This window comes from Colius striatus, chromosome 4 (genome assembly GCF_028858725.1).
Source record: "Colius striatus isolate bColStr4 chromosome 4, bColStr4.1.hap1, whole genome shotgun sequence".
NCBI classification, from domain to species: Eukaryota; Metazoa; Chordata; class Aves; order Coliiformes; family Coliidae; genus Colius; species Colius striatus.
Window position 1 is genome coordinate 76,487,399 of NC_084762.1, and position 26,966 is coordinate 76,514,364.

General features: G+C 39.6%; 1 protein-coding gene across 1 annotated transcript; it reads left to right on the top strand.

Moving 5' to 3' along the window:
• Window positions 1-726: 726 nt before the first annotated feature.
• On the top strand, window positions 727-26,966 carry BAALC (BAALC binder of MAP3K1 and KLF4). The gene is made up of 3 exons (XM_061995309.1): window positions 727-952; window positions 20,623-20,792; window positions 23,936-26,966. Exons 1-3 carry the CDS (start codon window positions 790-792, stop codon window positions 24,038-24,040), a joined length of 438 nt encoding a protein of 145 aa, XP_061851293.1. The 5' UTR covers window positions 727-789; the 3' UTR covers window positions 24,041-26,966.

Sequence of the window (26,966 nt, forward strand, 5' to 3'; positions counted from 1 at the left end):
GGCTTGTGCCAACACTGATGGGGGCCTTGAGAAGCAGCTATGGCAATACAAATTGCAACTACCATTAATATGACTTAAAATACCATAAAATGTCTGTGTCTGACATTGAGATTACCACAATTGCATAAATTATAGTCTGGTTTTCAGGAGTCTCATGGTCTTGGTTGCTTCCCAAAATGCATATCCAAGAGGAAAGAGTAGACGTTTGTCTGGAGTTCTCAGTTACCAGTTATACAGCAGCAATTTGGGTGACGCCAAAGGTAGGAGAAAGGCTCTCCTGGCTACATCAAGGAAGAGGCAGATGGTTTTATGAAATGGGGTGCAGGGCCTAGTCTGGGTGCATAAATGGGGTGCATGGCCAGGCTGGGAGGGCTGGCAAGCAGTGTTGGCTATGGCAGGCTGTCCTGTGCGTATGCATCCTATACATGTGACTCTCTAAGCGGGGAGGAGGGAAAGCCGGCTGGCCCGCCCGGGGGCGCCAGGGCAGGCAGGGCCAGCGCAGCCGCGATGCTCCTCGCCTGGGGAAGCCGCGGATCGGCAGGGATCGGGGACCGGCTGGGAGGCGGTGGGATGGGAGAGAGGAGGCAAGCAGGAGGGGAGGGGAAGGGGTAGCGGGAGGAGAAGGGGAGGGGACAGGCAGAAGCGAGGGTGGGGGCCGCTAGAAGTAACAATAAAAGCCGGGGAAGTGAAGGGAAGGCGGGTGAGCGGAGCCGGGGTGAGCCGGGATGGGGCGGAGGGCGTGAGCGGCGGCCGGCGATGCCGGCAGGGCGGCGGTGAGCGGCCGCCGCCATGGGCTGCGGGGGCAGCAGGGCCGACGCCATCGAGCCCCGCTACTACGAGAGCTGGACGCGAGAGACTGAGTCCACCTGGCTGACCAACACCGACTCGGAGGGCCCGCCGCAGGAGGCCGGCGGCGAGGCGGGCGGCCGGGAGCAGGGCGGCCCGCGCCCCGGTGAGTGCGGCCCCGCCCGGGTGAGGGGCACCGGCGGGGGAAGGGGCGAGGCTGCCGTGCCGTCCGTCCATAGAGCCTGTGTAGCTGTGTCTGCCCACCTGCCGGTCCGCTTTACCTCCTTCGCGGAGACCGGCTTCTTCTGTCCCCACCGAGTCGGCGGTAAACCCGCGGCGGGGTCGCCAGCCGCGCTGCCACCGCCTGCCCGGCCCCGGCCCCTGCTCCCCCGGCCCCGCGCTGTGCCCCGCGGGAGCCCGGGCGGTGGCCGGAGACCTACTCGGGGTGCTTGGCTGGGAGACAGCGTGCCGGTGCCAGCGATGTGTAGCAGCCACACCAGGAGGGAAGAGAACTTCGTCTTTGAGGCTCTTGCCGTGGAATACGTGGCGTTTTGTTGTTGTTGCACAAGTCGTTTAGAAAATAGGTTTAAAAGAATGAAGATGCAGTGATATGTCAGCCTTCTTTCTCAAATTAGCATGGCATGCAGAAAAGGAAACCGATCAGATAGCGTGCTGCACAGGAGCTGACCCATGTGTTTGAACTTCCCAGTTCTTGTCAGCGCGGTACATTCTTGGTTTTGCCCCCAGGTATTACAGCAGGGACAGAAAGGGAAAGGGAATGGGAATGAAGAGCTTGGATCTAATGTGGATGTGAATTATTATGTACTGCAGCAATATCTAGAAATCTCAGTCTGGGTCCAGAAACTCACGGTGCTACATGTTACACAAACGCAACACAAAAAATGGTTGCTGCCCCAGATAGATTATAATTAGCATATAAAGCAGTAAATGCTATAGGCAGCTTCAGAGGAAAAGCAACAGCTTTGTGGACTTTTTGTAGGGAGCTACAAAGCACCAGGAAGACAGCATGACAGCACAGGAGTGAAAATTCACAAACAGGGGCATCACAAGGCAACTGAGTAGGGAGATGATGACTCTGTGCTGACCAAAATGCAGCGGGGAGGGAGAAGCAAAAGTTGTAAAGGGTCTGTGTTATACTGAAGGCTAAAGACTTTTCAATAACCACATGTGAAATAGTGGGAATTTGAAGGTGAGCTGGTAAATGAAATGTTGTATTGAAGAGGATTATATAAAGAATTTTAAAAGGTTCAAGGTAATATTGTGTGATAAGCTTGAATGACAAGTGATGGTCTTGTCCCCAACATTGAAGGCTAAACACAGCGAGTTTTTTCCCCTCTGTACTCCTGCTTAGCATAATATTAGCCATGTTTAAAGTGGTGTCTAACTGTCATGAACAGAAGTTAAGTAGTCCAAGATTTGATATTGAATGGTAGGTGATAAAGAGGCATTCTTCCTAGATACATGTGATAATTCAATTTGTGTTTGCAGATGAGAGTACCAGAGATAAGCAGAGAGGACAATGCTCAAGTTCAGTAGAGACTGATTAGGGTAAGAGAAACTTTACAAGAAAACCTTGCAGAAGACATTAGAAGGGAAAGGAATAGGAAAAAATGGAAGGACTAGCAGGATCTCAGGAAGGGTGAGATTCACCTTTCAACACAGCTGTGGTAGCAGCAGCTTGAGGAACCTGATGAACACATACTGGTCCTTACCGGTGCCTTGACAGTCATGAAATACTTCATTGAGAGCTATTGTAGGGTAAGGCTTGAGGTGGGAAAGGAATAAGGAGAGGTGCTCCAGGGACTAGGAACAAACAGCGAGTTCAGTGAAATGACAGATGAAAGAATGGAGAAGCAGTGATTGGAGGGACAGATGAGGTCAAGTGTGGGTTTAAGACTTGAAGAGAAAAAACATGCCTTTATTGTAAGAACTGAAAAGTACTAAGAGCCAAAAGGAAGACTAAGGGAGGGGATAAGAGCAAGATGGAGGAGGTGAGGAGATGGGTGACATTGGCATAAGTAGACAAAGGAAACTTCTGTAACTGGAACTTAGAAAGGCAAGAGGATGCTGGGGAAGGAGGGACCAGCCAAATCTGTCTCGGAAGAAAAGGATGAGTTGTTCTTTGTAATTTTTTGTTTGAAATAAATTGGTGAAATTCTGTGAAGAGGAAGAAGTGGAGGCAGGATGAAGGAAAGATTTCAGGAAAACGCCAAAAGCAGTTAAGGGTGACTGATTATCAACGTGTTTTGATTAAGTAGAGAAAACACCACCAGACACTGGATATCAAAATGCAAAGAGGAGTAAATCACACAGGGATGTAAGAATGGATGGTACACAGGATCAGCAAGTGTATCAATGAGTAGAGGGTTAGTAACTAATGTATATTAGTAATCCCATCCTGCCCCAAAATTTCATTATATCCTTCTCTTTTTGTCAGCCAGAATATTTAGCTCTCTGATTCTGCTCTCATTGGAACTATGTGTGGTTGTGTAGCCAAATGTTTGTATATTTACTAAAGCATTCTGAAAGCTAAAATATTATTAAATTAAAAAGAAAGTAATGAGGTTTTAAATTTTACCTTTGCTTTCCCTCTCTTCTTATTTCAACTGATCCTTTCTTAGAATGTTTGTTCACATCTCTACTTGACTTTAAACACCCATTTTAATAAAATGCATTTCAATCTCCCTATTTTTTTACAAGAAGATATCTAGGACAATATCAGTTGTTATAATACAGCTAAAATGAGACAGATAGCTTCTCCTAGGTTCATGCCAAGTCACTAACAGCCACAAATACAGCAGGTAGGAACTTGTTGCAGTACACTGCTGAGGTTTTAACAATGATGAGCAGGGTAAATTGATACAAATGAAGAGGCATAGAAAAGTAGTAAATGACTTCATGAAGCACAGCAGGTGGTGAAATTGAAAGACATCTTCTAAAAGATCAGTGTACGTACTGTTCATGGGGCGAGTGGCTTCCATGGAGCAGGAAAAAAGGAAAGACTCACAATGAGCCCATACAATAGAGTAATTTCTCTGAAGAACATCCATTGCTATGTGAGCAGAGAACTTTTCACAGGATTCAGCTATTGAGTAGGCTACAGCTAGAGAAAATAATAGACAACATTTCTACTTAGTAACCATTCCTTGATCTTTGCAAATTTTGGCACAAATTGCCTTCTCTTTGAAGGGTCTGATTCAGCTAAGTGGAAGTGTTAGCACAAGTAATGACTTTCTGGGGAAGTAAGAAGCAAGTCCCCAGGACAGTCACCATGGGTTACAAGGAAACTGTGGGGAAAAGGTTGAATTAACGAAAACTGCACAAAAACTGTCAAGTATTTTAGAACATATTTGTAGTGGGATAACTTGCTGATATATACATACATATATGTATGTATATATGTGTATGCCAGTAACTTATGATGCACAATTTCCAGAAACCAGTACAGTAAAGTGGTTTATAAACCCATTCAATATCAACTATAACAAAAAACATTTGTTTTAAAGCAGACCTTAAGTCATCTTATTTCTATTTCTTTCCATTTTTCAGTGCCTAAGTTATTGCTCTATTCAATTATTGGGTTTTTTTGTTATACTTGAAAGTGCCTCAGAGTGGATAAAGCAGCATGTTGCCTCATGGTCACAGAGACCTTACAATCATGAATTGCCTCATGGGCTGCAAGCTCCTCAGGACAGGATCTCTCCTTACTGTTTCCCAGCAGTGACCAGCACAGTAAGACCTCAGTCTTGGCTAGAGATTGATACTGAAATACAAATAAAAATAATTAATTTTAAATGATCTAGCAACCAGGTGAAAATTTGGAACTTAAAAGAACTGTTAGAACTGAAAAGCTGCATATTGATTGCTGCAGGACCCACTTGTTTGGTTCCTCAATTAATAAAATGTTTGTTTTTATCATTAGAATAGTCATAGTATCATCTAAGGCTTTATAAACAAAGATAATTTGGTTTTTATTATTTGTACTTTGCACTTTTTCTACAGTAAGGTGTTTTTTTTCCTGAAACGTGTGAAAGAAAAACAGTACCCACATTTCACATAGATTCACCTAATGCAATTGGGAGAGAAACTTGCCCATGACATCAGCAAATGTACCTACAGTCAGTCAGAAAAGAAATCGTCGATCTATGATCAGTTCATTTCCTAGTGAAGACATTTGCAACATAGTCATGAAGTGGGAGCAGAATTGAGTTCTTTGTAAAATAAAGAAAGACAGTCAGAGGAATGTAGGTTAAATGTTATCACTTTCTAGCAATTTGGCTGGCCAACAGTTTATCTTACATAGTTGCCTTTAAGATAATTGTGCATTTATGACTAATTCTTGGGGTTTTTTTTCTCTGGGATCAAATGGCCAACTGATGCTGCTGCTCTACTATTTTCTGATCACTGGGAAATTTTACAGACCAGTGTCATCTTTGCAGCTAGGCTCTGGTCAAGACTCATTGTGCAGAATACAGGATTTCAAAGGTAACCCGTGCAAGAGAAGTTTTTGAAAGTTGCTTTTCTGTCCTTTACAATAATGGGGCTGGAAGGATTAGCAGCTGAAGAGCAGGGCTGTGTCAGCACCAGTTGTCATGACAACAGGGACTGATGCTGGCTTGGACCATAGCTGCATTCATCTGCTCTTTCATTTACCAGGTATATGCAAAGTTAGAAGCTTAACAGACACGAATAAGCAAACATCAGGTTGTAAATGGAGAACTTGGTGCAGCGGATGTTTCCTCTTAAATTGAACTGCAGAGAAATGTTTAATAAAAAATCTGGTTTAGGTTAAGAGCCAAAGAGGGATCACTTTTGCTAGTGTGTAACATGGGTATAACAGGATCTCTTTGGGCTCTTATGCCCATTTACCACTATTCTTTTATTAGCAAGTTGATTCAAAACCTGGTATGTTTAAAAAACAATTATAGCAGTGATTCTGAAGTGATATTTTCAGGAGATAACCTCATTACAGTTCAGAATTACAGTAAATGGGAATAAATACTTCCTTCTCCTGGACTGCAGACCTATTGCAGTAATTCCCTATCACGGTTTTGGTATTGCTGTCAGGACTTGTGACCGCACGAGAGACCCACACTGGAGCAGTCTGTTCTGAAAGGACTGCCCCTGTGGAATGGACCCACACTGGAACAGTTTGTGAGGAACTGCAGCCCATGGGAAAGACTCATGTTGGAGAAGTTCACAGACAATTGTCTCCCATGAGAGGGACCCCACGCTGGAACAGGGGAAGAGTGTGAGTAGCCCTCCTGAGGCAGAAGGAGCAACACAGACAATCTGTGATGAACTGACCACAAGCCCCATTCCTCATCCCTCTGCTCTGCTGAAGGGGAGGAAATAGAGAAAATTGTGAGCAAAGTTGAGCCTGGGAAGAAGGGAAGGGTGAGGGAAGTTGTTTTAAGATTTATATCTTTAAATTTTCATATTATCTTACTCTGATCTTGATCATCAATAAAGTATTTTCCCTGAGCTGAATCTGTTTTGCCCATGACAGTAATTGGCGAGTGACCTCTCCCTGTCCTTATCTCAACACATGAGCCTTTTGTTACATTTTCTCTTTCCCATCCAGCCAAGAAAGGGAGTGATGCAGAGCTTTGGTGGGCACTGGGCACCCAACTTGGGTCAACCCACCACAAATTATATGCTACTTGCTAAAGGATCCCATTGGTACATTTTTCTAGATTTGAATTATATGATTACTGCCATATCAGTTGTCACTAGCCTTTGTATGGAGGGCAGTACCGAGGAAACCTTTCTAAAACACCCAAAAAGAGAAGAAAATTTAAAAAAACCCAAAAAAACTTAGAGGATGTTGCATAGAGAGAGAAATATTTTGCATCTAATTTTTACTATTTAGCTTTGAGAAAGCAGCCTTCTTCTATGTCTCCTCTACTTTGTACACCAACTTTTTGTGTGCTAACAATTATGTGAATGGGTAATAGATTTTTTTAAAACATTGAAAGCACCTCTGTAGAGTGGGTTTGTTTAGATGCTTCCATCTGTACAAGATCAAGATTGGGTTCAAAGTCCTCTGAAAATCACTTTTTTAACAGCATGTTTTGGTAGAGCTGTTCTTCAAAGGGTTTCTTTCTGAGTGGCGCCTGATTTTGTGTCCTACCTCACCACACCTCTGCAAGACCATGTAAATAGCAAACCTTCTTGTTGATACTGGAAGTACAAACTCGGTACCAAAAGTGAAGGTAAACTAAAGCAATGAAAAAGCCCAGAGACCTGAAACTTCAGAGGAATTAGCCATTCCCATATGCCTTAGGAACTTCTAGTCAATCTTTTCATAGCATATCTGTAGGACAGAAGTGGGAAGTGTTGCAGAGCAGAAGGGAAATAACATTGATACACCACCCAGCTATATACCTCCTTTAGAAACAGGGAAATATTCTTTTTTGCTGGTAAAAATGACAGTTCTGCATCAATCTATGGATCAGGGAATTGCAAAGAACCCTAGATAACAATAGAGGAAAATAACAGAATTAGACGGATAATCTCTGTAATAAATGATGATTGTCAACTACTCAACATTGCCATTCCTCATTCAACACATATACTTGGATTTTGCTCAGCATGGAACCCAGACAAAGATTACTGGATTGGCCTGAACCAGTATGTCATCCAGCACAAGGCAGCACTGAAATTATTGGAAAAATTAAACTCAACTGCTAAATACAGTTTTTTGTAGTAACCATATTTTCCAGCCCAACCATAGCTGTTAATTGTTACAATCCATACATTTTAATCTTTGCTGTCACTTGATAGTTTAATACTATCTTAATTTCACATAGGTACAGATTTCTTTTAAGAACAAGAGCTGAAATACAGATCAAAACCAACAGAATATTTCAGCAAAAAGTTCCACATTTTCGTTTTATTTCCCCAAGTCATCCCACCCCTCCCCATCCCACCCCATAAAACTGAACATATCCTTATTTTAAGCATGGGAAAAGCCCTATTCATATTGACACCACCATGGTAAATTATGAGACTAGGAATGTTACAAATGCAAATGTTATTTGAGATAATGTATATCAAATGTAAGGAATTTGCATGAGACAGTTTGCACTATGGCCATTCTGTATAGTGTTATATATATATATGTGGGTGTTGTACTTATTTTGGTTTGTTGGTTCAGTTAAAAAATGTCACTGAGGCTTATTTGCTCCATCAGAACATACTAAGCACTGCCTCTAAAAGTATTCTTAAATGAATCCTTTATGATTAAATATCAACTGACATATAAAAAAGAAGAGCCCATAGAAAGCAAAATTTTATTTAAAGTATCAAACATAATTGATAGAGGAGAAAAATTCTTGTATTATGAGCTTTCAGCATGGTATTTTGTGAGGTGTATTAGACTCAACTGCTGGAAAAACTTCTGTCTTTTTTGATGGTAGGTGGTTAGTAACATTCTGGTACTGCATGAAGCCTCCTGGAAGGTCTTGATGTCTCAGGAAAGAGAGGAGTTACCCTGTGTCCCTGTGGCAGGACGGAAGGGCAGGGGATGGATGGGCCTCTGCAGTTGCTTGCTGCTTTCTCAGCAACCCCTTCCTTGCATTTTCTGGCTCTGGGACTCTCTCAAAACACTGCAAAAGCTGTTAGAAAATAATTAAATATTGTAATTTTTCCACAAAGCCTCTCAGTCTCTGGGAGAATGGGAATTAATCAATTCCCATTTAGTTAATGGCCAATAGCCTTGCAGGCCCCTCCTGCAGCCTAAACCAGACCTACCAGGGTTGATTGCCCACAGATGATCCCAGTATAATCATTTACCCACTGATAAAGTAAATTCACTAAAAATGCAATGTGCATGAACACTTGAATTGCATGAAAGGCTTTCCTAGCTGTCACAGCACCAGAAAGCAGAAAGGTTGTTGAGCATCAATGGAGACAATTTGCAGGAGAGATGATTTATGACCATCTTTCCAGATGATTTTCCAGTGAAAAAAACTCTTCTTGCAGCATTAAAATCTTTCATGAGAAAATTTTTCCCAATATCTGAGAGCCAAAGGACTGTCATTAACTATGGGAAGAGCTGTTGCCCTCTGCCTTGGCAGCAGGTGGTGGGTAGGAGGGATGGTGAGAGAGGGAGAGTTTCTGGAAGGGTTTGAGGAGGAAACATGAACGGAGTGTTTTGTTAAGGACAAGTCTTGCCTGGAGGATACTCAGAAGGAAATTGCTATGCAAAAATTATTCTTCTTGTGGAAAAAGCTCTCTTTTTTTTCCTTTTCTTTTTTTCCCCTCCCTCTGTAGCCTGATTCAGGACATTTAAAATTTCTTTTTTCTTTTCCTCAGAAAGAAATTGACACTTTCTGGCCAGTTCTAATCCTGTGTTTTCCAGTTTAGGAATGTGTAGTTGAAAAATAACACGTAAAAAAGAAATTAGCTTTAAGTGAAGTGACCTGCCAGTCTCAAAGCAGAGGTGTAATGTATTTTGTACAGGAAACACAGTTCAGAGTGTGTTGATTAAAATTGCCCGTTGATTAAAATTTTGAAAAGTTGAGCACATATGTTAGTAATCCAGCATTTAAGTGACAGAAATCTGCCTTTTCTGTACCTGTGGTCAGGTAGAAAAATCTGTTTCTTAAGAGAAACAGAGCTGATTCCTGCAGTTTAAAAATGAAATAAATTGATTACAGCTAAAAAAAATCTGAGATTCTAAGCTGGATTTTATCTTAAATTGAAATACAATAATAGTCAAGACTCAGAAACGGAATGGTTGAAGCCATGAGTTTATTGTAAGGCTTTTTGTTTGACTCACATAAAGCAACACTCTTTTCTAGGTTATGTAGATACTATTTTGAAAGCTGTATGATTGCGTGCATTTATCAGCAGTGGTCTTGCATGGAAGAAGTGGTTTACTGTATGCAAATAAACAATGCATTCATATCCCAATTTTATTCTGATGAGTACATGCATAATTATTTCCCTAGGCTGTCACACTGCCTTTTGAATTCTGTTTAGGAAAAATATAGGTTAAAAATAAAGAAAACCAGATAGGGGAACAAAGTTTTACTGATCAGCAAGGACTACTGTAGGCAGCAAAACAAGATTTTCCATTGTGAAGTGTTCCTGAATACACTGAGCCCCTCCAGGTTCTTTTTGCATTGTTGTTTCCTTGACTGAGCCTTACGTTTTAAGCAGATGACGGAAATGAAGTAACATCGAGCCTCTCATTCCTCCTGGAAGATCATGGATTCAGGCTAGGCTCTTCAGGTGGACGCTAGCTACCAAAGAACAAAATGATCAGCCAATCCTCTATTGACAGAAATACTTTGGGATTTTTTACCAGTTTCCTAGCGATACATAGAGTTGTGTTTCTGTGTCTGTACATTTCATCTGGGTATTGTCCTCACATTGCAGTTGCTATTCTTGTAAACTGCTAGTACTTCCCAAATGTGCCATCAGAATTGTTTTGAACTCTTCCAGTGTTAAAAGTATGAATTTCTACCACTTGCATAAAGCAAGCAGCATAAAGAAGCCTGAGTGTTTTCTGAGTGTCTGCACTGTCTGTGGAAAAGATGAAAAGAGTGTCATGGATTTATCTAGTAGATTGTTAACAGCTGATGACATTAGGTTTTAATACACATGCTGCTCTCATTTTGGGATGAGCACTAAATATGAGTGATAAATTTTCCACATTCATGCAGATATCTTAAGCCAAAGCATTTTACGATCGCAATAGTTGTGAGACAGTTAACTCATCATTGCCCTTTCATAATATATAAAGACTATAAGGATAGAAATGTCAACTGGACATACAGCCCACTGGTCTTTCCTGAATTAATTCCCATATGAAGCATAGCTTTGGGACATTCAGACTTAGTTTACAGCTTTTCAGTGGTTCATGTTTTGCCTAAGCCTTTGTGAATCAGACCAGTATCTAATCACTCATTGTTAAAAATACACATCTAGTGTCCTACATGGAACCTTTAGCTTCAATTTCCAGCTGCTGAATCTTGGTGAGTAAAACTGAAGAGTAATTTCAGCTCAAGTTTCATGTACATTTAGAGACTTTTCATAAAGGTCTCTCTTTACTCTGCCTAAATATTTTTGCTGTTTTGTATGATTAATTGAAATTATACCATCTACTCATCAATTCTATATGTGAGTAGCTAGGTAATGGGAACTACCTGAAAGCAGGTTGTAGTGAGGTCAGGATTGATGTCTTCTCCCAGGTAACATGTGACAAGAGGAAATAGCCTCAAGTTGTACCAGAGGAGGTTTAGATTAGGTGTTGTGACAAATTTCTTCACCAAAAGGGCTGGCAAGCATTGGAACAGGCTGCCCAGGGAAGTGATTGAGTCATCAGCCCTGGAAGGATTTAAAAGATGCACTGGTGAGGTGCTGAGGGGCCTAGTGGTGGGCTTGGCAGTGCTGGGTTAATGGTTGGACTTGGTGACCCTAAAGGTCTTTTCCAACCTAAACAATTCTATGCTTCTATGATAATAATACTTCCAATTTCTGTGTTGAAAATTAGTCTAACACATAATGAGTGGTGTTTCACTACCACTTTCTGAGGCAGAAGGAAAGACCATGTGAATATCTATAAATCTAAGCCAATGTTCAGAACCTGTCTTCACGCAGGGTGGGTACAGTTGTGAGTAGAATGAATTAAGAGAAGATCAGCAGTTTGGTACTTGTTCTACATCTTGCATAGTGCATTCCTGTAATGGGAACTTTTCTTTGTATTTTAAGGAAAGGGTGAGAGCAGAACTGAGCAAAAAACAAGGATTTGTAGAAAAAAGACTAATGACTTAGTATGGACAGCCATGATGTAAGTTATTGTGAATGGAGCATATAATTTTTAAGATCAATGTTTTATTGACAGTACTGAAAAATAGCCTGTATCATTGCATGCAGAGAAGCAAATCCCTGCAGTGCCTAGCCTTCTAAATTGCAGCATTATGTAAAGCACTCCAGCAGTTTGCTATTTGTATGTTAGTTTTTCACTTTGGAGGGCTGAGCAATGTGTTTCTAACATATCATGTGGCATTGATGAATTGCTTAATCTATTCCATTTCATGATTTTCCCAGTTACAAAATGTACTCAGTCTTCAATTGCTTTCAAAACGTTGCCAATTCTTATTCCACAGTATAGTGAAAATTTAGTTGTTCTTTCCTGTTTCAGTTAGTTATTAAACATCCATCCAACTCTGTTGTCTTCCTGCCAGTAAGTCCTTCCATAGTAAAATTTTTCAAGTTTACCATTCCTATCTTGTCGTGATGGTCAGGCCAACTCCCTCTTATTCTGTCTCTGGAGTCTCTTTTCCTTGTAGTATCCTTTGTCTTGAACTTTGAAATGATCATACATTGTTAGAGTGCTGCAATGTGATTTTATTATTTGAAATAAATACAAATTTTGTATTCACCTTTCACTTCATAGATATGGATGCAATGCAGTTAAGTTTCTTTACAAGATAGCTGTACAATGGTTCTGGGTCATAATCTGAAATAAAAATATACCAATATGTAAAGATTTAGCATCTGCTTGTACCTGGGAAATCAAGCCATGTAAGGAATATCAAAGTTTGCAGCTTTAATGCTACTCTTTTTTTGTAGTCTACTTGTCTGCTAGAGTCTTTGAATACTTTCTGGTAGAAATCTTCATGTTACAGTAATAAATCTGATCTGACTTTCAAAACTCTTTATCATATGCCTATCTGTGCATGTCTGTGTTAAATTCCAGTTTTAAAGTCTTTTAGAAATTCTTTTTTATTTTTAACAAAGAGGAGCCTCTTGCCTCATTTCAAAATGGCAATGGTAAAAGAAGTTTTGAAATACAGAAGTCTATAGGACTCTCGTTTGTTTTATACTCAAAAATGAAGTGTCAGGAAATATAAAAATAAACAAACCTGCCAGCCAAAACTACCACAAGATGTAGTGCTTGGTCTCTCAGTTTTGCCAAGACTCCAATGTACATATAACATGTACATAATGTTTCAAAGCATTGAATATATTAACTGTGAGCCAGGTCTTTAGTATTGATTTAGACATTTAATAACATAATCTTACAGAAGAACATCACTCCATAAGGCTCCTGAATGTGACAAAACCATGACCAGATCAGGATCTCAGAGTCTGATTTGCCTTCTGCTATTAGCTATTATCTGAGCCCTGTCATCTTGCATAAATACAGAATTTCCTCTTATTTATGACCTATTTCCCTTACTGCTGAAAGCAAAGCAGATACCTTCTAAACAGAGAATGAAGAGGCTACTGTGCTGTAGGGGTGGGCTGAGTTCAAATAAGCATCCCATGGAAGTAGGGAGGAAGGCACACAGCTCCGTTCTGCATCCCCTGTGCCTGTTGAACGCCAGCTGCAGTCTGGGGCATGGCTCTGCCCTGCCAGGTCAAAGTCAGCTTTGGAGGCACCTGCCACAAGTGGAGGGCTTCATGTGTGGAGGACAGATCTCCTTGCCTTGCCTTGTCTCCAGCCTGAGCAGGGAAAGCATTTCTGTGGCATCTGTGAAGGTGGACTCCACAGAATTTCAATGACTGTTGTGATTTAACCCCAACCAGCAACTAAGCACCACGTAGCTGCTTTCTCACTCACTCTTCCTCTTCCTTGCATCATGGGATGCAAGGAGAATCAGGAAAAAAAAAGTAAAACTTGCGGGTTGAGCTAAGAACAAGTGTAATAGCTGAAATGACTTAAAATATGATCATAATAAAAATATAATAATTGTCATGAAAAGGAATATAGCAAAAAAAGAGAAAGAAATAAAACCCAAGAAGGACAAGGGTTGCACAATGCAATGGCTCACCACCCACTGACTAATGCCCAATCAGCGATCAAGCCCTCCCAGCCAGCTCCCCCCAGTTTGTATACTGGGCATGACGTGCTATAGCGTGGAATGGACCTTTGGCTTGTTCTAGTCATCTCTCCTGTCCATACTCTTTCCCGTCTTCATGGGAAATTAGAAAGTCCTTCACTTAGGATAAGCACTGCTTAGCAACAACTACAACATCAGTGTGTTATCAACATTATTCTTGCTAAATCCAAAACACAGCACTGCACCAGCTACTAGGAAGAGAATTAACTCTATCCCAGCTGAAACCAGGACAATGGCTTATAGACAACATCTAGAAGAAGTACATTCATTTGTTTTGTTTTCCTTCATTGCCTAAAATCCATATTACATTAGAATTCAGATAAATCATTCTGGATCCTCTGAATGTCTGGGCAGCAAATTTATTGTGTTATTGTAGTTGATGATTCAGTAAATAGAAAACATTGTTTCTGATGACATTTTCCTGCAGCAGCATGTTCTCCCTCTTCTGGATCTGTTGTTCGGACTTACAAACCCAGTAAGTTTATGTAAGTCTATGTGTAAGTTTCAAAGTTCTTTCTTATTAGGGAAAAAAGCTCTTGCAGATTTTCTGAGCATCTGTCCTCATCTATGAGGCTCTTGCTTTGGAGGAAATGACTTAAATTTTACTTTTGTCACAACCTGCACTCCATTAATATTTTATAGGTTTCGTGGTATGTGCTATTTCTGCAACAGAGGTACATACCAGCACTCAGGCCTGCAGATGTGTAGCTTTCCCAAACATTAGTAGTTTCACATCAGGAAAATGGATCTAGAAAATGGGTATTTTGGTGTGCTCTATACTTTTCACTCTGGAGCATTAAAAGCAAGAAACTCAGTTATGTTGGCAAATACATATTTCCTCTGGAAGCAGCTGCATGTTCTGATAACATTGTTAATTTGTGTGTGCTGTGAGTTTTCTCAGAGTTTATTTTTATGATGTAATATCTTATTATGCAGGCATTTTCTAAACTAGTTCCCTATGCATTATTCATGAGATAACAGCCACGATAAATAAAAAAGCATGTTGCTGAACCAGAAAATTGAACCATACTGGTTTGTTCATAGTCAATCTCAAATACATACATTTAGTGTACTAATCCACTTGCTACCTAGTCTAAACAAATATGTGTTTGTTATTCCATAGCACATCATGTGACTGCACAGGGTCCACATTACTGGGTCAGATCTATAATGTCTTTGAGTCAGAATTCATGTCCAATTTTGGCCACTACCTGCTGTGTTAAAATCAGGTAGGAGAATATTGTGTTGAACCACGTGTGGAATAATTTTCTCCACAAAGGTCTGATCCTCTTGGCTGAGATTAAATTTGCCCCTGTAGTATGAAGCTTCATACCTTTCCCAATTTTTTTAACAGCATTACCTGTTGCAGCATTGCTGGTTTTTATTGGTCACAGAAATTTTCAGTTCTTCTTAGATCTTACTAAGGTATTGCTTTCTTGATGAGATCTATGCAAAGAGCTCGAGGCAGATCTACTTTTGTGCTGTCTGTGGTTTGAGAAGTTTCCTGTAGTCCTGATAATTAATGTTGCAGTCTGATTCCTTCTCCTGTTCTCAATCACTAGCAAATATATCTGAACTTTCTAATAAATAGATAAGTTCTAGCAAGAAGCCTTGAGGAAGTCATACTTCTATGTTTTGTGACGTTGACCCACCCCCCAGTTCCCTTTTTTCCACTGTTTCTCTGTGCCAGCTGTCAATCTACAGCACTATTTTGCTTTTTACTCCAGTTTTACTTTCATAATCTGAATTACGTCATTTTTCACCTCTTCTCATCATCCTCATTTCCATACTAAAACCTGGTTAGAAAGAATGAAATACTAAGAGTAAAAAATTCCTCTTCTCTCTGAGAAATACTCTCATAAAGGGTCATTTGAATTCTTGGGGGTATGAAGAACTACAGCAGCATCTGTGTATTGTTTTATCCCTTGGGTTTATTATCACAAATGTTATCATTATAATAGAAGTAATCAGAAACACAAGTCTAATGTCTAAAATTTCCATTCCATCTTTTACATTTTTTAACTTGTTTGTGATGAACATCCTATTTACTATAATGATATTTTTAAAAAGCTTTCTTAGTCTGCTCCCTGCCCATTTAATTTATTTTTTTTAAAGAGTTGTAAAATGTGATTTAATCATGCTTTATTTCAAATGAGTATAAATTTGCAAATCTGTGAGCAGCTTTTCAAACTACAATTTTAAGTATAAATCCCTCAAATTACAAAATACTTGGGAGGCTGTTGCTGTCTGGGAATTTCTGAAAACTAATTCAAAATTTAAAAATTATTAAGACTGTAGACAAAAGAAGACACGCTAGCACTTATTAAGAGGTTTCAGCACATGATGGAAGATGGGACTTGGTGACTCTTGCTTTAAGTGAGGTGCAGCCTGCTGGGAAGACGAGTGAAGCAGAGAGGCAGATGTTGAGAGAGAGGTTAGGGCATAAGTATGTTACAGCCAGCAGAGAAAAAAGGGCATGTCATACAGTTTCCTTTGAAGGCATTGCTGAATTTGCATCAAATTTCCAAATGGCATTTAGGAACTGAAAGCCACCTTTGAAGTGTATAGAACATTTTACTGCCTACCATTCTGTTACGAAAAAAACTTGTGTTCATTATAATATGGTCATGTCCTAATAGTCTGAAACACATAAAATCATAGTGATAATAACTATGGTTAATAAGTAAAGGCAATTTTAGAGAATTAAGGCAACAGAAGCATTTATATGTTTAGAGTTTTCCTTCTAAAAACTAATTTTGGTGTTTGCCTGGACACAATGAATTTTTCATGACATTTACAGCAGAGACAGTAGGAGGTTATCCCAGAAAGACTGGAAAAACTTGGTGTCTTACTGGCAGTCTGAATATTCAATGTTAGAATAAACCATTAATTATGAGTAGCATCAGTTTTTGGAGAGTTAATTTTATTTATACTGTTTATACAAACTACATAAAATACCAATGCCTTTGTTGTTGTGTTAGTAGTGACAATTTTCGTGTTCTTTTCTCTTTGTCCACCTCTGGGAGTTTATATTACTTTTAATATTCTTATGTTCTCATAGCATATGTGTTTCAGACAGGTTTGTCCTGTCATGCTGGTCTTTGTACTTGTATTGATATGCCTCTGATTTTAGGTAGCTTTCTCTTAATTACTTATTGATATAATTGTAAAACTGTTCTTAATTGCCCTTCTTTTAAGTTGTGGAGCAACTGAAACATACCTGGATATCCCAGAGACTGATTTTTTGTTTTGATCTGTAAAATTCAGTAACTGGAGTTGACTTTTGGCTAACAACTGGAATCTTTGGTGAATCTGGGCTAAATGGATTGCTATATCCCCTGATGTAGGGGTAGTTGGAAGCAATGTGAATGTGCCTCCAGAGCATTTAGATAGCTCATGGGAAGAACAAGTGTACCCAGCTGAGTGGGGTTTGGCTTGGTTTTGGTTTGTTGGATAGCACACCGACCTGAGCTGCCTTCTGCATGTTTTGATTCCTTGGCTACTTGCCAAGTTGTGCCAGTCCAACTATTTGCATGACTTGGCGATGTCTAGAGAGTGATTTAAGTTTAAAATAACCTTTTTTTTTTTTTTTTCCACTGATGCTCCTGAAAAAAGCATCTGTCAAACTGCAGCCTAAAGGATTTCTATTGGCCTGGTAAGAAATGCAAGAGTTAGCTCACCTGTGCAGCCTTGCAAGACAGTGAAAAGGAAAATGACAGTAAGAATTGCCATGGGAGGACAAATTCTTTTAATCACATTTCATGTGGAGAGATGGATTTGTGACCAATGAGGCTGCTGCTTGGGTATTCTCCCTACATCCATTGAGAGAGAACTTGTGTATGTTCTTTATAAATCAATCTAATGACATGTAATAAAATAACTGCCTCTTGTCAGCCATTTCTCTCCATAATGAGAACAGCCTGGCAGTTCCCCAAGCCCTCATGAACCATTCCTGCAGGAAAGGTCACCGTCACACTGGTGGGACTTTGATAATCACCCAGAAATTCAGGTTTTGGGAATGTAGCTGTAAGAATACTCTAGGCTTGCCAGTTCGTTTGAAAATAAAAGATGTGTATGTGACAGAGCATGGTGATGGGATCTGCTGTTTTCTCTGGCCTCAGGAGGCCCACATACTTCTGGCAGTGGTTGTCCTGGTAAAGAATATGAGAAGGAAAACAACATTACTGAACCCATTTGTTTAAACTACTGAAACTCTGAGTGAAAGACTAAGGAGCTTATTTACTGAACCCATGCTGTGAGGATGATATAAATATCTTAATGGTTAACTTGAATTAAATGACACTGAGGCAAGACCTGAGTATTGCCAACCTACTAGCTTGCAAATTCCAGACAGTACAGAAGAAGGAAATTAACTCTTCCAGTTTTGTGTACTATGGAAAGCCCTAAAGAGCAACGCAGAAATAGATGTGATTTTAAAAGCAACCATATGTTCCTCATCTTTTTAGAAATATATTTATTTTGCAGTCAGCATTTTGTGTTATACATGTAGTCTATATAATAGGTGTTGCTTTGTTAATTGCCAACAAATCTTATGCTCTTATTTCCGTTGCTTATGCATTCTCTCTGTAATTTCTGCCCAGAGCTCATATGTAGAGCAAATCATTTAAGTATTTAAACTGCTGCCCACTCTCTAAGTCATCTATATTATCATCTATCATCCATTCATTTGCCAATGACAAGGAATTCTAAAATAGTTTGTTAACTTCAGAATAGCAAACATATTTTAGAATAAAATAAAAGAGCTTTTCAGTCTGGTGTTGGTGACCACTATGTCACTCACAACAAAATATAGGAGTGATAGTGGAAGGCTCAGATAGTACTGTCTCATTCCTTTCTGACGCATATTCCTGGAAAGTTTCACCGCTGCAATGCAGGGGGCAATGAGGATGCTCAGGCTGCAAACTAACAGAGGACAAAAAATGAACCCGATACACCATTTTCAGGATCAAGATTTTTCATCAGCCTCCAGAAATGGTCCAATGTAAGAAAAACTGTTCTATACAAGACCAAAAGATGCAACACAATATGTAAAAGAACAATTGTGCGTAGAAACAAAGTAGCTTTTCAGCTGACAGATGTTTCACCAGGCCATTTAGTTAGAAGCCAGATGACCAAATGGCCAAATGACAGCAAGTAATTTAGTAGGATGACTCCACAGAAGGAAAAGCTCATAATTCATATACATTTAAAACATCCAAGGTTCATTTGATGGAATTAGTATGTAATACCTAGAGCATTGTGCCTGTTCAGATCTGTACTCAAGCTTATTCTCAGAGCATCACTGTGAGGTGAAGCAGTAGACTACAGTATGGCTCCTTGGCTTAGAGCTTTAACTCACACATGGTCTATTGTCTCTCCATCTCCCTTCCTGACAACTGATTTTGCCTATGATATCAGTCTATGCCACTTACTGATCTGCACCAAGTCATTATTTATGCCTCTTATCTGTCACTGTGGAGACATACAAAAAGATAAGACCTAAACCATAAGAAGTTGTGGATTTTGGGAGGTACAGAAGCGGTGAGGTTTATTCTTGTTTTATGGGAAAGCTGCCTGTAGATTTAGATGTGAGAACGACATTAGTTTTTATATCTAGAAAAAAAGGCAGCTTCCAAAGACTAATGTTTTGTTTGTTTGTTTTTTAAATAAACTAGAATGTAATAGTTTCAAGTTTCAACTCATTCTTTTTTCTGTCAAAGAGCAGATGACAGCAATATTAGTTATCACAAATTAAACTGTCTTTGGAAAACTCTAACACCATCTTCTGACTGCTCAGGGAAATGCAATGACCAGTTTTCATTTAGAATTCTTCAGTCTTACACAACTTCAGGTATTTTCGTTGTCAAGTCTTCAAAAATTTGGTTAAAGCTTTATTGATTTCAGTCATTGCCTTTGTTAGCTGCTCCTGATGTTGCTTTCTACTGAAAAAACAGCTTTTCTTACAGATTTCTGGGAAAGAATTCAGGACTATGCTTTCTTTCTAATACCCTTAATGCTGTGCTTGATTTTCCGCCTGACTCATGGCAGGTTTTAATGACACAATGCACACTTTAAATGGCTGTGAGTTGTCATTGGTTTTCCTCATACTTATTTTTTGCTTACTGAGACTCTTTGCTCCTTGCTTCTTCCAGTTTTGATACCTCTGTTGCCAGGTAGTAAACCTGCTTTTCTTTTCTTTTTTGGTTTGAACATAAAGCTTGTTATAAATGAGCTTTGCCAGAAAAACCTAAAACTGAGAGCTACAGTGATGCATCCCACTTGCTCTTTGTACTTGGATTTCAGATCAGTGTGGCAACTAGATGTTTGATGGCACTCACCATAAACTGATTTTTGTTAATGTAATAAGGTTAGAAACTTCTTTTAGGCTGGGCAATATCATATTGTACAATGCATGCCCTATCAACATGGCTAGAAGAGAAAGCAAGTTAGTCGTTTATTTGATTATTGATAGTCAAAATGGTATGAAATACATTTTTCATGAACTTCTTCCCTCAACTCCTGGTGAAAATAGAATTTTATGGCCATACATCTATCCATCCGTGTCGATTGATCTCATCTGTCGTGTTCACACCTAACTCCTTAATTTCCTGGAACTGAAACAGATTTAAGGGGAGTCTTTATGGGTCCTTAGTTTAACCCTTAGTCATGCAACCAGCTGTGTGTGGAGAACTCAGTGGAGAAGTCAGTGGATATGTGCAGGTGACCAAAAGGCTATAGATATACTGCACTATCAACCAATTTTCCATGTATTCTGAGCCACTGTTTCATAGGGCAGTGGACTGTAGGAGAAAGGCCAAATAATGGAAAGTGAGGATATAGGTGACGAAAGCAGGTAGGTTGCTCTCACTGTAGTACCATACCTCACCTTCCATGCCAGAGACAATTATAAACTGCTTCTCAGTATTAATCACACAATTTCATGTGCCCCTACCAGGTCTTCTGGAGGATGGGAAATCAGCTCAGACTGGTGTAACTACAGCATCAGCCACAGCTAGCACGCTGAACAGTGAGAAGAGGAATAACTGTGCTCCTCCATCTATGAACCCTATGGTCCACGTCACAGGGGCTATGACGCAGAGACAGAAGAGCCTAAGGGCACCAGAGGTGAGAGTATAATCATGTTCCTTGATGCTCAGCACTAGTTTCAGCCAGGTACAAGTTACTTTTGCGACAATCTTCCTCACTGCAGTCAAACTGTATTTAATGCCTTGGGGTAAGAGAAAGTGGCTGCACCTCAGCCACGGCATGATTGAGCCTAGCACCTCTGACAACACCTCGTGTCTGAGTGGCAACAAAATTTATGTTTTGTTCAGCATTTGGGGTAACACACACACTTATTACAGAAAAAAACCCCTCCCACTTATTTTTTTCCAGCTCAGCCCAGTGGTGGCGTATATTGTGCAAAGTGCTTAGAAGAGAATGAGGTTTTCCTTAATCGCTGTTTTACTTGAATTGCATGCACTGCATGAACACTGGTTCATTCAAGGCTGGATGTGAAGCCTGGAAAAAGCAATGGGAGTCTTTCCAGTAACTTCAGTATGCTTTGTATCAGATCTTCTCCTCCCTTTTATGTTGTATACATCATAGAAGTATCATCCAGTCTACCATTAATGCATGAATATCCAAGGCTTTGGGGCTAGACCAAAGCCCAAATTTGTCCTGTCCTAGCTGCCTACCTGCCTGTCTCTCACAGATTTTCACCTGCTTCCCTGTTTGTGTAGCAGCTGCTGAGATGCTGCAGATAAAAGTAATAAAAAATTACAATTGCTTTACTGCTTCCTCTGTTTCTGAGATGGGAATACCTCTCAGCACGGTGTCTGGGGAAACTGCTACACCCACCCCATAAGAAGCTGTCCCCTCTTGGGAATCACATCCTTGAGAGAGGCAAATTCAAACCCAGGGGGACTGTGCAAATGAAAAAGGGAATTTGGATTGAACTTCACCTTGCATTTGCTAATGAACAACACATTGGTACATATGTGTTTATTTTATACCTTCATTGTATTATCTTCTGTACTGCTGTGGTACAGAAATATTCCCTAGTGACATGGATCCTGCAGTATCTTTCCATGAGATACTGCAGCTCCAGATTTATAGGGACACACTCTACAGTGACATCTAGAGACATAGGTTTCCTCTGAATGAAAAACATAAATGCCTGTGTCATAGCCACTGGCCCACAGAGAAAAATGAATTGGTCAGGTTGGATATGGTTGAACAGAGTTAACATTATCATTAATCCAGCTTGAAAAAGACCTGGACACACTTAAGAGTTATAGTGTATACCTGATATATTGTTGGAGAAAATATTTTGTGTACTTCTGTGAGCAGTTGAAAAATTGTTTCTGTATTAGATTTACTAGGAAGCATGGGCAAATTCCCAAGACATTTAATGTGAGTGTTGACTGTAATGGGACTACTCAGTTAAGTGTGGGCTCCTGATCTGGGGTCCTGTGGCTTTGAATATATCCTCCTGACTTTTTCCAGCTAAAATACATTCAGTAATATAGCTCTGTACTGTTGCAACCCAGTGCAAACAAAATTTCTGATGATAAGGAGGCCATTTATGATCTCTAAAGGTCTCTTCCAACCCCTACCATTCTGTGATTCTATGATTTACGTTATTTTATACATCTACTGCAGGTGTCTAAGAAAGGAAGGTAAGTTGTCTAAAGTTCTCATAGTCAAAAAGATATGTATTTTCCTACAGTGAAAGTGTAGTGTCTAAGGGCCCAGCTCTAGTTTGCCACTCTGAATCTCTGTTTCTCCACTGACTGTTCAGGGAAGTGTAAAATGACCAAGTTTCTGGTGTGGACCCCTAAAGTTTAAGTGCCTAGAGTTGCAAATATGATGATTCCGCCAACTCAAAATCTGCCCATTTTATTCACATTGACTACAATTTTTCTTTCATCCCTACATGCTGTAGAATACAACACAATACAGCACATGATGCTCTCAGGAGGCTTTACTTCTGCTGTAAGCCTGTGAAGTAGTAGGGGGTAAATTCCTTCACCTCTCTGTTTCTCATTTTCTCAGGCATCAAGCTGTAAAGCATCTTACTGCCCTACCCCTACTGTTGATTATGTGACAGGGTGGAGTCACACAATTAGTGGTGTTGAAAGGGAAAGGGTTTTACACCATCTGCATCTGGGAAACTTTATCTCATGTGGATAGTATCAAAACGACTTGGAAGTAGAAGGTGCTGATGATGAAAGAAGTCCTAATACCAGTAAAGACAACAGAATGGTCAGACACCTCAAAAGCAAAGGTGGTATCCAGATTATGTTCACTGACTGACAATAATCTGGTTTGATTTTCATGATATATGTAGTCTTTAGAGACTCCTTTCATGAACAGGAGCACTGGAGGAGTAGAGAGCAAAGGTGTAAGTCTATTCTGACAGCAGAAACGTGAATTAATACACAGCGGCAAAAAAAAAATCAGGTTTTTCTCTCAGATAAACATGTACATTCCACAAATGTTGGTGGATGTGTGCCAGACATTATTCCACTGGGCATTGTTGCCATGTAAACGATGCCTAATTTACCTGGCATTCTTTGCACTTAAAAATTGCCCCATGAAACACTGGAAATGCAATAATTAAACCCACCTAACCCAGTCCTGTGTCTCTGTCAGCACGGTTCTGATTGTCCTTTGCCAGACCTATCCAGTGTAGTGCGTTGCTTATGGCAACAAGCAGACAGACTAGGCAATGGAGATGGATACATTTAAATTAGGGATGCATTTGCATGCATCAGACAAATTGACTTTTTTAACATTTGGAAATAATCTGATGAACCTCTGACAGGTATTTATTGTACTTGGGTCTCATATTGCAAACAGAACTGTTATTTCGAAACTATCTTTTCACTTAAGAAACATAAAACAGAGAAAATCTGTCTCAGGCTACTCACTCGACTCCCAGTGACACCAAAAGGAATCTCTAATTACCACTTCTGGAATGAAAACATATTTATTTGCTTTTCTGTTATAATACACACATTCAGAGATGATAATTAGAGCCAAGAAGGTTGATCCAAAGTCTACTGATGTCCACAGCCTTTACAGTGATTGTAAAAGCTTGCATCCATGCTGAATGGGAAAGTTGCTCTTTACTGCAGTACTGTGTGAAGAATGCTGGAGGCATTCTGTTTAAGTAGAGCTGTTTTCATAATTTAGGAGGTAATTATCAATGACTCTTTGTGCTGTCAGTGTGGAACTCACTGTACTGTTTAAAACTTTCACAGAGTAAATGGGACTCACAAAAAATATCCACAAAAGAAGTCACCATTAATGTTACAAAAGGCATCAGACAAAGTGACAGAAGGAAAACAAAGAATTGTGTGAATTAAGGAAGGAAAGCGCAGGTGAGGATGGACCTAACAATGCTTCACTACACTTTAAATGTCATCAGTCACTGAAGATATGAAGATCTCCAGGTGTTCGTGTTGAATACAGCAGGCAGCTGCCGCTGAGTGCCTTCAGAAACAAGTTTTTATAGAAACCAGCTGCAGATACTGCAGGATGTTTAGATGTCATTTGTCTAAAGTAGTAGCATGCTGCAGACATATGCCAAAATTCATGCCATTCGATTTTTACTAAGTCCTGTGCTATCTCCTTGTGCATGTCCTGTTCTGCATTGCTATTAGGATGCGGCTGGAGGATGAGAGATATGGTTCATCACAACTTAAAACAGGAAATGAACAAATGAATCTGCTCTTTCAGTCATAAGGGGTTTTAAATGTGTACGTTCAGACTGACAGAGTTCATTTAAAGCACTCAAATTTCATGGAACTCAAACTTGGAGATCTCTGAAAGAGAAAAAATAGCTGGCTTCCACTAAAGCTCCTGTAAACTGTATATATTGGTTATATATAGTTAACTCATATAGGAACATTTTTATAGAGTAATCTTTTCATGACTTGGTTTTAATTCAGTTTCCTTACAGACAGAATTTAGGTCTTAAAACCAGTCATTTTCATATCGATCGGCCTTACTTGAAGTTCCTCATCTTAGCCAGCAGGTAGGGCTCTGACTACTTGGCTATTTTATACACATCCCTTTAATTATATTGGGGCCCAGGCTTGGAAAAAAGTCATCACTAATATTATATGAACGTAACCATAATTCTTAAAACACTATTCCAATTACAGCTCCCAAAACTAACTTTATTTCACCAGATATAGTTGATTTGCTGTGCAGAGCTTTTAAAATTGCATTGTAAGCATCTTATATCATGGTACTCTATGTTTGTCATAAATACACAGCTAAAAGGAATATCAATGTTCAGTGTAGCAAAGACCAGGAATTAATTCAACATACTACTTCTTAATATGGAAGTAATAATATATATTCTCAGTTAATTTGTACATTTACGAAGACAAAAGAGGTACATTTATATCCTTCCCTCACCAGATATTTATGAGCATCCTTAGAGAGACATTTACAATGACTATTCAAAAGTTGTTCATAAATAGATGGTATTGGGAAGAAAATCTATATATGAACTGAAAGAAGTCCTTTTTATGTGTAGACAAGTAAGTATAAATAGAATTATCGGACTGAATCCTAATTTATTCTATATTAGGATCATTCTAATAGATTGTTGGTAGGTGTGTGAGTACCTAATACCTTCCTTAGACTACAACAAGTTTATGCAATAGGGAATTATCAATTATTCTGTCACAAAGGCAAACTGAAATCTAGAGTCAATGTGAGATTTTTGCATACAATTGAATATGTATAAGAAATATTTATTTGTAGATATCCTAAAAAGGGGCAAAGAACTTGTGCTTTCTGCAGGTCAGTGCTTTATCTGGCAAGTGATCTTGTGCTATAGAAGAACTTAAAATATTGAAAATAGTGTATGGGTAAACAGCAGTCTGTGATGTCCTTTCAGCTTGTGGCTTTCTGCCAGCTTGCTGGCATCATAGAACAGGAAGGGTCTTGACTCACTCTAACAATAAACAGTGGCTGTAGCAATTCAGCAATATTAATTTAGAAATGGACAGCCATTGTTGGTGGCCATGTACTGACCTAATTGAATCCTGATGCATTCAGGATTCTGCATTATTTGTGTAGAGCAGAAAATGAACCATTTCAGATCTGTGCCAAACCCACCTCTGTTTCAAAGGATTTACTGGAAGAAAGCGCAGTGGAAACCATCGTGATCCAGGAAAGCTACAGAAAGTGATTAGTGAAGTTGATATGTGAAAGGATAGAGGGGATTTTGAAGCCAAAAAGAAGATTCATTATATAAGAAGCTGCCTTGGGTGGGTACCATATTAGGGTGAGTACATGCAAGAACAAAGCAGTCGTGGCAGTAAAATTATTTACTAACTAAGAAATGATTTTGTAACTATGTGCTGACCAGATGCATCTGCTGCCTTGGGTCACACAAGCCTGCAATGATGCACAGCTCTTTGGTATAAGAAACAGCCCTAGCTGCATGTTAGCAGTCAGCAGGGAGGAAATTTTCAAGTCTCGTACTCAGAGCATGAGATGTGGCAGGCTGGTTAACAGGAGATGGCCTTGGTATATGATTATCTGGACAATGCTACAGACCTTGCAGATGTCAATCACATTCCCCATCAGGGTAGCATCTGTGCAGTAGTGAAGGCTGACTGCCTTGGATGAACCCTCTGCCTGCTCATGGTAACTTTCCTGAGCTACTTCAAGATCCCATGAACCTATTTATATCCTGAAATTTAATTTTAGGGCATTCAAAGACTGGATCAAACTTCTGTGGCACAAACCATGTCTAGTTACAAGTAACTCTATAAACTCTTCTCATGTAACGTATTGCTGTTCTTATTCATTAGGTGGTAACTGAAAAGAAATGACATTATGTCTTAGGTGGCTTCTTAATTCTTGATGTGTAAGCTTCCAGTGACCTTAATAAATCTAAAAGCATGTTGTGGAGATGTGGATACTGCCTCTGTACACAGCGTTATTTTTATGATTTCTTTACTTTCCTTCCACTAGAGACAACCAATTTGTTTATAAAATATCGCACCACTCTGAATAATTAAGAGTGACAGAATCTAGTCTATACTGTTTAAGACAATTTCAAGTCCCAAAAGTAGATTCCTATGCTGATTTTAGTGGAAGAAGCAAGTTCAAAGGATCATCTAGACATCTTCACTCCAAGTGGTCTTCTAGGAGTGAAGAGTCTTATTTACAGGGTCTGTTCTTCAAGTAGCATCTTTCAGATACAAACGACTGGTGAGTTTTTATTATTTACCTGAGTTTAGGTTTTAAACTGAACCAAACTTACTT

What these genes read in the sequence shown, in the direction of transcription:
- BAALC (XM_061995309.1), top strand. Translation starts at nt 790, where the DNA reads ATGGGCTGCGGGGGCAGCAGGGCCGACGCCATCGAGCCCCGCTACTAC. An exon ending in GCAGGGCGGCCCGCGCCCCG is followed by an intron (nt 953 to 20,622) that starts GTGAGTGCGGCC and finishes TGCCCCTACCAG; the next exon opens with GTCTTCTGGAGGATGGGAAA. An exon ending in AGAGCCTAAGGGCACCAGAG is followed by an intron (nt 20,793 to 23,935) that starts GTGAGAGTATAA and finishes AAACTTTCACAG; the next exon opens with AGTAAATGGGACTCACAAAA.